The 12,915-nt window shown below is 37.5% G+C and overlaps 1 protein-coding gene across 1 annotated transcript; it reads right to left on the reverse strand.

The window, feature by feature from the left end:
* Positions 1 to 11,360: 11,360 nt before the first annotated feature.
* On the reverse strand, positions 11,361 to 12,624 carry LOC141516592 (dolichyl-diphosphooligosaccharide--protein glycosyltransferase subunit TUSC3-like). Its single transcript, XM_074227611.1, is given in 3 exon segments — positions 11,361 to 12,253; positions 12,255 to 12,534; positions 12,567 to 12,624. Coding segments are annotated over 3 exon segments (1,050 nt in total). The 3' UTR covers positions 11,361 to 11,541.
* Between the last annotated feature and the right edge of the window lie 291 nt (positions 12,625 to 12,915).

Genomic DNA, 12,915 nt, shown 5'->3' on the forward strand with positions numbered 1-12,915 from the left:
GAGCTGAATGGGACCTGAGAAGCCATGAAGTCCTTGCCCAATTAAAAATTATAACATTTATTTTCTTTCTTATTTTCCTCCCCACTTTTTTCATTTTTTGGCTTTAATCACATATTTTCATAAGAGACCAGATTATAGTTTTATCAGTCTAAGTTTTCTCATGTTTCTCTGCATTCAGTCTATAAGCATTTTATGAAGTGCCTACTAGGTTCCAGGTGTTTCCTTTATATTCCATGTAATCAAAGTCTCCATGTAATATTTTGTCATCACTTCTGTCTCTTAGGTAATACATAGCTCTCCTAAGAAGCTCATTAAAAATCAAGAAAATGGGTTTTAATGAGCAGGAGAAAATAGATAAATGGATGAAGATCAAAGTATGCAGAAGGAAGAAAAAGTCTATACCTTCACTAGAGCAATATCCTTGGAAAGAAAAAAACAATTGCATTCTATGTCATTGTAGAGACTGAGTTAGGCTGCAGAAATGCCTGGAGAAAATGAAGGTAACTCTAGTCCTTACATAGTTGGCAGAGTATGGGCATAGATCATTGTTCAGACAATGCAACTCAATTGATGGCTGACTGTGAATTACATTTGCTGAATTGCCTTTTAAATTTGCTTTTTCTCTCCTCAGAGTTCTCTCTCCATGTTATCCATGGTTCAGTCTTTGAAATTTGCATAAAAATTTGCTTATTGAGGAAGAGTATGATTACTTGATACCCTGTGACCACAGGAAGGTTGGAAGTGGCAGGAGTTTAGGGAATCGACTTTTTCCTTTGAATTTCCAGAGGACACATGTGGCTCCAAGATTTCCAGGATTAGAGGGAGAAAAGTCTTTGAGAAGGACTAAAACATAGACTATGTTCCTATATTCAGATGACCACCCTGGAGGTTTGGAACAACTTCCTCTTGGATAATATCTCCCAGTGAGATTGGGGTTCTCTTTCATATTTTATCTAGAGTTCTGTGGAATCACTGTTATCAATCATCATTTTGATGAGACTTAGGACTTTTCAAATTCTTCTCTTTGGAATATCATTGATGCTTCCCCCTCTCCTTTTTCTTGTTTTTACTCCCTTCATTCTATATCAGCTCATCTAAGTCTTCACTTTTTCCTTTCAACAGTCTCTGTCATTTCTTACATCCCAGTATAATTATATTATGTTTGTATAGCATAATTTTTATGTTGTCATTTAGTCATTTGTCAGTTATGCCCAACCCTTAATGACTCCATTTAGGATTTTCTTGACAAAGACTTTTTTGCTATGTCAGTTCCTTTTCCAGCTCATTTTACAATGAGGAAATGAAGGCAAATGGATTAAGGTCACTTGCCTATGGTAACTGGATTTGAAGTGAAGTCTTCCTGACTCCAGGACTGGTTCTCTATCCATTGTGCTACCTAGCTGCCCCATAAGATAGAAATAGAATGGGTTTAACATTTTAGCTATTGTTTATTTGTTTTACTTGTGTCTGACAGTTCATGTCTCAACTTGGTGTTTTATTGGCAAAAACACAAGAGTGACTTGCCACTTTCCTTGTTATGTTCATTTTGTCACTGAGGAAACTGAGGTAAATAGGGTGAATTGACTTTCTCAGAGTCACATAGGAAGAGTTTGAAGTCAGTTTTGAATTCAGTAAGATGAGCATTCCTGACTACAGAAAGGTCCCATTATTGTATCCACTGTGCCACTAAGCTAAAATAACTTTTAAGCATTCCTCAATTAATAGGTACACTTTAGATTCCAGATTTTTGCCACCACAAAAATTGCCATTTCCTTCTTTGATTTCTGTGAAGAATGATGTTACTACTATTTTCACAAGTTAAAAGGGGAGCACATCTAAATAACTCTTTGCTCAGAATTCCATTAGATATCCGTAGATTGCTTCATCTTTGTATCCATTTGTTCTCTGGTGTAATACTCTGGTATGCTGGTCTCTAGCTGATTTCTGTCAGACTCCATGGCAGGTTGAGCATGAGTTTTCTTTGAGTATTATTGAACAGAGGCTACTGTACTTGTTTCCTTCTCCTGATCGTGTTACTGATCTCCCTTATTTCTTAAGCATTCTTAATCTATATAAAAGTAGTTGTATATTTGTTGCTTCAGAATATAGTTTTAGCTCTTACAGGCTAGGTATTGAATTTTTCTGGTCATTCTCCTTTTGGGATTATTAATATTTTGTACCTGCACATGAATTTAGCTAATATTTCATTGTTTTGCTATTGTCGTTCAGCCATTTCAATCACAGCTGACTCTTCATGAGCCTGAGGATCTCTGTCTATGGGGTTTTCTTGGAAAAGATAATGGAGAGGTTTGCCATTTCCTTTTCCAGTGGCCAATAGAGGGTAAGTGACTTGCCCAAGTTCACACAGTTTGAGGCTAGATCTGAACTGTTGGCTTCCTGAGTCCTAGACCAGTGTTCTATTCACCAGCTAGACACTAGATAAACAGTGTTTTAGCCATGTGGTTGCCTCCAAAATATTTTAACAGTCCTATAAAGTAATCATTCATTATGTCACTGATGTATCACCTAATAAGTAACTTAACTTAGGGAGTTTCTATATATATTTATACATATAAATACATATATTTTATATACATATAAATATAAATATATATATATATATTTATTGGTTCAGTCTGTACATGATCAGTTCATACTTCTGAGTGTCATTTGATTTTATTCATGTAAAGAATGCATATTAGTTATATTCATATAGTTCCTCTTTATATCCTGGGAAGTAAAATCTCAATATTTCACAATTTGATACTAAATTTATATTGGAATTCTTTTTCTATGAATTTCAACTGTTTTAAGAATAAGTGACAGTATATAGAGATGCTTATGATTTATGTGAATTTTTTTATCCTTTAAACTTTTTGTATTTTATTTTCAATTAATTTTTCCTTGAATCTCTAGTGTTATCTGTGAAAACAGCAACAGAAAAATACAATTATTTTGTATCCACTTCACTTATTTGCTCAATTTCTTTTTCTCACTGAATTGATAAAGCACTGATAAACCTAAATTTTGGTTAGGATCAAGCCCTGGACCTTATATCTAGAAGACCTAAGGTCAATGCTGTGTGATTCTTGCTAGCTGTGTGGTCCTGAATTTAGTCTCTGTCTGACCCTGTTTCCTCAACTAATATAACTAACTAACCCACTTTTCAAGGTTATTTTGAAGATTTGTAATATCTTTATATTATATTGTATAGCAGTGGTAGTAGTAGTAGTAGCAGCAGCAGCAGCTTCAGCTAAAGTAGCAGTAATGTTGATAAAAGCCATCCTTCTTTTACCTTTAATCTTATTTCTACGATTTGGAAATGTGACTTAGGGCTTAAATAGACATAGCTATCAAATCAAGAAAAGGTTGTTTTCTCTCAAAATTTTCTAGTATATGTGAGGACTTTTGAGTAATCAGTGTTATGTCTTGTTCAAAGCCCTTTTCTCTATCTTTTGTATAATCATATGATTTTTATGTTCCTGTTATTAACATGATCCATTATGCTGATACATTTTCTAATATTGAAACAAACTTGAATTCTTGGTATAAATCCAATGTGATCATGGAGTAAAATTTTTGTGACGTGTCATTGTAGTTTCAGTAATAGTGAATTTGAAGTTTTGCCTCTATCAGTATTTCTATAGTACTATATGGTAATCTTTTCTAGGTTGATTGGCCACTTGCCCAAGAAGTGAAACAACTAAGAAAATATTTTCATCTTTGTCATATTGTTACTATAGTGATAATCATTAGAATAGGCAATTAATGATAACAATTACTAATATTTATGTAGTACCTACTATGTGTCAGACACTATCTTAAGCTTCTTTACATATTTGTAGATTTTGTATACTTACAAGTTATGATAACTCCAAAAGGTTTTATCATTCCCATTTAACAGATGAGGAAACAGAGGCAAACAGAAGTCATGTGAGTTGCCCAGGGTCATTTAGCAAGTAAGCAAGCATCAGTGTCCAGATCTGAACTCACAATTCCTGATTCCAGACTTAGACTGTACCTCTTTTCTTTCTCTTTTTTTGCACTGTTTTACCTACTGATTTATATCATAGAAGGAAAAAAAGCAGGGTTTCTCTTTTTCTTTATTTTTTTTCTAAACAGAATATTTAATAAAAAATGATTTAAAGTTTTTATAAAAGTCGTTTTAAAATTCATCAGATCTCATTCCCCCTCTTTAGCAACTCCTAAAGAAAAACACATATAAACATACTTAGTGTCAAAAGGAAGCAATGTCAAAGGGAAAGCCCTGGCAGTGAGGGCATCCAGAAGAGTCATCTTGAGGAAAGAAGGATTTAAGGAAGCAGAGGAAGCCAGGAGGCAGAGGGTAGTAGAGAGAATTCCTGACAAGGGGGGACATAGTGACTAAGTCTGTGGGAGATGGAATCTTTTATCTCAAGAAGAATAAGGTGGCCACAGCAGTGGGTAGGAGGAGGTCAACTTGGGAAGAACTTTAGAAGGCAAGTGGCAGATTTTTACATGTAATAGGGAGTCATCGGAGTTTACTGAGTGAGGGCTAAGAGGAGGATGAGACATGAAGTTACCTGCACTTTAGGAAGCTCCCAATGGCAACTGAATGGAGGAGAGATTAAAACAAGATCAACCAATGGGAAAATTGGAAGTCAGTATGGCAGAGACTTAGATTAGACCAACACCTCACACCCTATACCAAGATAAGATCCAAATGGATACAGGGTTTAGACATAAAAAACAATATTATAAACAAATTAGAAGATCAAAGAATAGTTTACCTGTCAGATATATGGAAAGGGGAGCAGTTTATGACCAAGGAAGAGATGCAGAACATCATTAAAAACAAACTAGACAATTTCAATTACATTAAATTAAAAAGCTTTTGCACAGACAAAACCACTGTAACAAGATCAAAAGAAATGTAAATTTGGAAACAATTTTTTAACTAGTATTATTTATTTTTTTTCTTAGTTTTTGCAAGGCAATGGGGTTAAGTGGCTTGCCCAAGGCCACACAGTTAGGCAATTATTAAGTGTCTGAGGCCAGATTTGAACTCAGATACTCCTGACTCCAAGGTCAGTGCTCTATCCACTGCGCCACCTAGCCACCCTGCAACTAGTATTTCTAACAAAGGACTCATTTCTAAAATATACAGAGAACTGAGTCAAATTTATAAAAAAAACAAGCCATTCCCTAATTGACAAATGGTCAAAGGATATGCAAAGGCAATTTACAGATGAGGAGATCAAAGTGATCCATAGTCATATGAAAAATTGCTCTAATTCACTACTTCTTAGAGAAATGCAAATTAAAGCATTTCTGAGGTACCACTTCACACCTTTCAGACTGGCCAATATGACCAGAAAGAACGATGATCAGTGTTGGAAGGGATGTGGGAAATCTAGGACACTAATTCATTATTGGTGAAGCTGTGAACTCATCCAACCTTTCTGGAAAGAAATTTGGAATTATGCTCCAAAGGCAATAAAAATGTGCATACCCTTTGAAAGCAATACCATTACTAGGTCTATACCCTGAAGAGATCATGAAAAAAAGAGTAAAAACATCACTTGTACAAAAATATTCCCAGCAGTCCTGTTTGTGGTGGCAGAGAATTGGAAATTGAGTAATGTCTATCAATTGGGGAATGGCTGAACAAACTGTGGTATATGTATGTGATGGAACACTATTGTTCTATTAGAAAGCAGGAGGGATGGGAATTCAGGGAAGCCTGGAGGGATTTGCATGAACTGATGCTGAGCGAGATGAGCAGAACCAGAAGAACACTGTACACACTAACAGCAACATGGGGGTGATGATCAGCTTTAATGGACTCGCTCATTCCATCAGTGCAACAATCTGGGACAATTTTGGGCTGTCTGTGATGGAGAATACCATCTGTACCCAGGAAAAGAATTGTGGAGGTTAAACAAATACCAAAGACGGCTACCTTTATTTTTTAAAAAAGGTATCTTATTATGTAATTTTGCTATCTCTTTTATTTTAATTTTTCCTTAAGGATATGATTTCTCTGTCATCACATTCAACCTAGATCAATACATACATGGAAACAATGTCAAGACTAACAGATTGCCTTCACTGGGGGGTGGGGGGGGATGGAATTGTAAAATTCAAAATAAATAAATTAAATAAAAAACCCTTTTGTTAATTCAAAGATGATGAACTATTTGGCTCCTTCCTTTCACGGAGTGATTTCAATGCTGAAGGACAAAGACACTATGAAATGATGTAGTCATTCTCTCATTGGCTGTATAGGGAGTCCATGATACTTCATAGATATGTAAAAAAGACAAAACAATTTTTATCTTAGATTCTGGATTCCATTCTGTTTTGTGACACTGAGTGCACTCTTTCTTCAGATTTCCCATAAGGGGGATGTGCTTCATTTTTGTTATTCCTATATGGTAAGTACACTCAGTCAGACAGCTTTGTATCAGTCGTCCTGGTCACCTTTTCGACTTATCCTTTCTTGTCCTGATTAGGTGGTCAAACAACAACCTTCTAGGAAACGTAACCAGTGTATGCAGCAATTTCCATATTTCCTGACATCCAAAATCCAAGGCATGGACTTGGTTGGGAGCAAGGAATTCTTCATCAGGAAAGGTAACTATCAGTCAGAAAAGGAGTATAAACTTTGACTCATTTAGGAGGCATATAGTAAAGTTTGTGTGGACAATGTGGAGACTGAGTGACAATTAAAATACCTAAATCCAAATTATACAAACTCCCTTTGACCTTGAGTAGAAACCTCACTCAGTCTTTTCTTATATTCAGGAACAATTCCTTCCTTTGAGTGCAAATCTGTTCTGTCTACACATTTCTCAATCCCAATTCATTAGTTCACTTGTATTATGAGAGGGATTCTGGGACAATGAATAGATTCCTGCACTTGGAGTCAGGAAAATCTAGATTCAAATTCTGCCTTTTACTAAATGTGTGCCCCTGAGTAGTTAATGCAGCTGTCTCTGAGTTTCTCATGGTTATAATGGAGAAAATATTCTAGCCATAAAAGGAGATCTATCCATTCTCATGACATCTCATTTAGAGGCTTGGAGCACCTGCTTCTAGATGTGCTTAGTAAACTGAAGACCTTCATCTATCCCCTTCTGAGAATGGACAGGGATCATATGAGTGAGTATAGTGACTTCTGGCATGATGATGAAATTGCCTTTTTTGTTGATGTCAGGATTCTACATTGGGAGAATGTTTCCATGATCTAAGGAACTGGTCCATTTTTCAAACTATGCAGTTCTTTCCAAACCTTCTTTTTAGTTACTATTTATGCTAAAAATGAATATCAGTTTATACCAAATTGCTCTTCAGAAACCTTGTTTATACAAAAATGACCTTATCAATGACCTAATCCCTCTTTAATGAGTGAGTATCCCCCTACAGGTTGCTCCTTGGGATCCTCTCCCTAGGTCAAACATTCCCATTTTTAGTCCAGATGACTAAATATATTTGATGCTCCTGTTCTCCCCTTTCTATAAGGGGCCATTGGAACTATAAAAGTACACACAGGAAATGCAGATGACTTGAGAACTTTGTTGTTTAACTCTCAGTATAGCCAAAGTCATGCTGAATGAACTTGTCCCATATGTAACCACTTACAGCCAACTCTTCTCCAGTTTACACATCATTGAAATGAAAATAGATTATTTCATATTCAGAACTATAATTACTATTTATGAACCTTCCCCATTCAATTTTATCCATCCTTCTTCTTCTCTGCCTTTCTTTTATCCTTTCCATTAACTTATACTCTCCTTTTATTCTCCTATTCCTTTTTCTGCCTACCTATTAGCATCTCACCCACTGTCCTAAATCTTAAACTTCTCAGCCTTCTAAATGCCCCTTCCTTATCCTCCCATCCTTTTATTTCTTTGTAAGTTTAGAAGACATTGAAAATACTTTTTTACTAAATATATATTTTAAACACACACATATATACATATATACATATATACATATATACATATTATATTTTTTCCTTTCTTTTAGCCAAATACAATTAGAGTAGGGTTCCAGCACTACCAGACCTCTCATTGACCTGTTTCCTCTGTATCAGTTCTTCCTTTCATGCCCCATTTGGATTAAATAGTTACTCCTTTTTAATTTTTCCTCTTCCATTTTGTGTTTTAGAATCACACTATCACACTCAGCTCAACCACAACCTTTATTTAAACTACCCTAACAATGATGACCATCCTAAGAATATTGATGACATTTCCATAGCTAAGAATTAAACTGTTTAAACTTAATAAGTCCATTATAATTAGTCTGTAACATTTTCCCGATATTTATTCTGGTTCTTCTATATTTAGTTTTCCATTTGGTTCTCATCTTTTTCTTACAAATACCTGAAAGTCTTTTACTTCATTAAATATCCATTTTAAAAATTAAGATTATATTTAACTTTGCTGGATAAGTTAAGGTGGAATACAGAGACCAGAAGGAATTAAAAATAAGAATCTAAAAAAATGCTGTTGCTAAGAGACACATTTCAAAAGGGAGATACACAGAATTAAAATGGAGGCTTGGTGTAGAATTTGTTATGCTTCATCTGATGCAAAAATGTCAGCTGTAGCAATCATAATCACAGACAAAGCTAAGCTAAAATAGCTTTAATTCAAGAAGATAAACAGGGTCACCAAGCTTTGATAAAAGAAACAATGAAGCAATAGCAATACTGAATTTAGATGCACTAAAGACAAAAGCATCTGAATTTTAAAAAAAAGCTGAATGTATTGCAGGTAGAGATAATAGTAATATTGTAATAGTGATAGAATTTAATATTCCCCTCTCAGAACTTGGTAAATCTAAGTGAAAATAAATAAGAAAGAAGTCTAGGAACTGAATAAAATTTTATTTAAACTACATATGATGATATTTCAAGAGAATTGAATGGAAATAGAATTGTACCTTTTTTTTTTCCTCAGTAATTTTTGTCACAGTTTTTATAAAGACTGACCACATATTAGGATACAAAATGTCTATAGTTAAAAGTAGAGAAGCATAAATATTAAAAGTATTCTTTTCAGAACACATTGCAATGAAAATTATATTTAATAATGATCCACAGCAACACAGATTAAAAGCTAAGTGGAAATTAACCTAATATTAAAGAATGAGTGACTAAAAGCACAAATCATTAACAATAATTTCATTAAATGAAATGCCAATGAGACAACATACCAAAATATATGGGATGCAGAAAAGTAAGAATCACAGAGAAATTTATATCTCTAATATTTATATCAATAAATAGAAAAATTGCAGACTAATAAAAAACCTCAAATAAATAAACTAAAAATTCTCAATTAGACCCTAAATTGGAAATCCTAAAAATTAGAAATGAGATCAAAATAGATTGGAAAAAATCCATTAAAAAATTTAGAATTGATTTTAAGAAAAATTCAGGGGACTTCTGGGACAGCATGAAGCTAGCATTCTCTGGCACTTTCCCCTTCACAATGTTAAATGAAGCCTCTACACAGACATTAAAGTTACAGATCTCATAAAAATGAACATTGAAGCAAATTTTAAATTGTAGACATCATGCAGGATATTTAGTGAAGATCTATCTCTTGGAGCAAAAGGAAATGTAAAGACTATTTAGATGGGAGAGCAGGAAAGTAATAAAATACTGGCAGCTAGATAGCAGACCAGTAGGCAGGGTCCCAATCCCAGACAAAGTTCCCTTGGGAGCAATAGGGCAACAGACTGGATTGGGAACAGACCACTGCATAGACAGTACCTGGACATAAAGGAGGAAACAAACCTTTGCATAGGTAACACCTGGGCTGCATAGGCAATATTTTGGCAAGCACTGAGCCAGGGATTAGACCCTAGCCCTAGGACAAAAAGCCCTATATCCCAGGACTAGAATTCAATAATCAAAATAAACAGAAAAACAAAAGAGTACTAACTATACAAAGCTACTATGCAGATAGAGATGACAAAAATGTTCAAAGGAGTATATGAATTGGACTTAAATCCAAAATCTTGTGGTTGAACTTAAAAAGATTTTACAAATCAAAGAAGAGAGGAAGAAGAAAAAATGGAAAAAAAGAAATGAGAGCCGTGAAGGGAAATTATGAAAAATTGACCAAAGAAATCAACTCCTTTAAAAGTAAAAATAACCAACTGGAAAAAGAATGTAACATCCAGAAATAAAATTGACAATTGGAAAGGGGATGTAACTTGACAAAAAAGGAAATATAACCAACTGGAAAAGAAAAACAGCACATTGAAAAGTACAATTAACCTACTCTAAAAGGAAACACAAAAGCTAACTAAGGAAAATAAAAATTAGAATTGGACAAATAGAAACTAATGTATCAATGAGACTTGAAGATTTCATATAACAAAACCAAATGGCTGAAAAAATTGAAGAAAACATAAAGTTCCTTTTAGGAAAAGCAAACAATGTGGAAAATAGATCGAGGAGAGAGAATTTTAAAAAAATTATTTATATTCACATTACTACAATAATCTTATTGTAAAAGTCAACATAATCACCCTCCCCCCCACAAAGATAGAGGAACCTCAAGAAAATTAAAGTGAGAGAAAAAGGGAAAAAAGTGTACTTCAGTTTGTGTTCAGATACAATAAGTTCTGTCTCTGGGATGAATCACATTCTTTATCATAATTTCATCAGAAAAGTTGCTTCAACATTTTTCCCCCCAGTTGCTATTGACTCATGAGGATTGTTCTTCCTTGGAGGGGAAGGTATAAATCAATTATAATTTGATGTGATTTATGAATTTTGAGAAGTGCATTTGTAGTGAGACAGAAGAGGGGAGTGCATTTATTGACTATAAGGCAATAGGTTTCTTTCAATCAATCAATCAACCCTTGAGAAAGGTACTTCCATCAGAACAGAAAATAGGAATATATTTTGACAAAGGGGTTGTAGGTACAAGAGATGGTTAAAACAATAAAGACATAAAAAGGACTATACTCAGAGAAGGCTAGGTATCAGTGGTTTAATAACACCAGGTGAAGAGCTGCCAAGATCTATTATAGGTGAGGAAAATTAGGGGTGGTATGAACACTGATTGAATCCTACTCCTTTTTTTTGAGGCTCATTTCCTTTATCACAATCAGAGAGCTAATTCATACATGTAAGACATAGATTTCATGCATATAATTTGTGTCTGTGACAATGGCAAGAACATTTACACCAAATACACTTGGGTTTCTTTAACTAATTCCTGAACAATTCCATAACACTGTTCATTTCATTCCACTCCTGTACCACGTACAGAAAATAAATAAGAGCCTCAAACAACTGTCTGATGTGTCCTTTGTAGAGGTGGAGTATACCTCCTTCACATCTTTCCAAAAATGAAATGGAGGAGTATTATCACTAGCAAGATGCACAATTAATCACACACAAGATGAGTCTAACATTGCACAGTTACTGGCAGAGCCACCCAAAATTCTAAAGAACAAAATGTTGGTATCGGGATCAGGTTCAGTTTTTCTTCATGGTAAACATTCATCTTGGGCAAATCCTGCAGGATTTCATTTAATTAAAAAGCTGTTGGGGTATCCGTGGTACTTAGAGCGGAAGATGGACCGCAGGAAACTGAAGAAGAACACCACCAGGCCCAGGCCCACCAGGCAGATGATTCTTCTCTTGCCCACATCCCCTTTGGAGGTGGCAGCTTCATTGAGGAGCACCATCCCCATGGTGATGGCGGCATTCAGCAGGAGAATGATGTGCGATTCAGCTACAAACTGAGCCTGGCTGCTCCCACGGATGTAACTCACGTGTCCATCCTGAGGGTTCTTATGTGCATATGGAGGTCCACGGGTGTGATTCCACATTCGTCCCGATGTCATAGCAAAGACCACACACAGAGAAGCCATGGCCCAGCCTGTCTTGTTTCTCCTCAGGCAGAGTGGGCCTCCGACAAGAGAGCTGAGCAGGGCCAGGGCAATGGTGCCCGAGCAGTTGGGGGGCCGGAAAACACGGGTAGGCACATCGGGCCGGCCGGCGATCCACTTGGCAAGTTGTTCTGCAGCAAACCCACTTCTCTGCAGGTCAGAAGTGTCAGCACGCTTGGCTTTGCCCTTTGGGGGGAAATGCATGAAGGTCGGTGCTGAGTCCACGTGGAGCCGCTGGAAAGCATCGGCCCCCTCATCCTGGTCCACCAGGCCGAAGAGGAGCTGGTTGGAGAAGACAGAGGCGTAGCGCCAGGCGCTGGCCAGCACCTGGTGCCCTTCGTTGGCGCCTCTGCGGCTGTAGCGCTGCGAACATCACCACGACGGAGCGGTTCCGAGGCGGCGCCTTCACAAACCTCCGGAGCGTGGCCCCATTCACCCGCGTCACCCAGCGCCTCTCGCTCCAGTCCATCAGCGGCTCCACCTTTTCGGCCAGAAGGTTCTCCTTCTTCTTCTGGGCCGCGCTCGGGGGAGCGCACAGCAGCGGCGGCGGCGGCAGCAGGGGCGCGCAGTTCGCGCCCGCCAGGCCCCACCGCCAGCGGTCCCGGCCCAGCCTGGCCTCGGCCCGGCCTGGCCCCGGCCCGGCCTGGCCCGGCCGCGGCCCCGGGGGGCCGGCCCTCCCGCCGCCGCCGCCGCCGCCTCTGACCTGGGCGCTGCCATCGCCCGAGCTCCGCCGGGCCCGACGCTGTCGCCGCCGCTGCCTCGAGCGGCCCGAACCGACCGTCGGACCAGCCGGGGCCGCCGCCGCCGCCCCGCGCGCCGGGGCCGAACCTGCTCCTAATAACTTTACCCAGAGCGGGAATAACATGCCTTTCTAAGTGGGTTTAAAAATCTGTCCATCCCTTCAGGGGATAGGGAGACGCGGAAAAGGGGGAAGAATGGATTTATAAAAGGGAAGAAGAAGGTTACATTTGAAATTTGAAAGAAAAATTAAAGGAGAAAGGGAACAAA

Source organism: Macrotis lagotis, chromosome 3 (assembly GCF_037893015.1).
Source record: "Macrotis lagotis isolate mMagLag1 chromosome 3, bilby.v1.9.chrom.fasta, whole genome shotgun sequence".
Taxonomy (NCBI): Eukaryota; Metazoa; Chordata; class Mammalia; order Peramelemorphia; family Peramelidae; genus Macrotis; species Macrotis lagotis.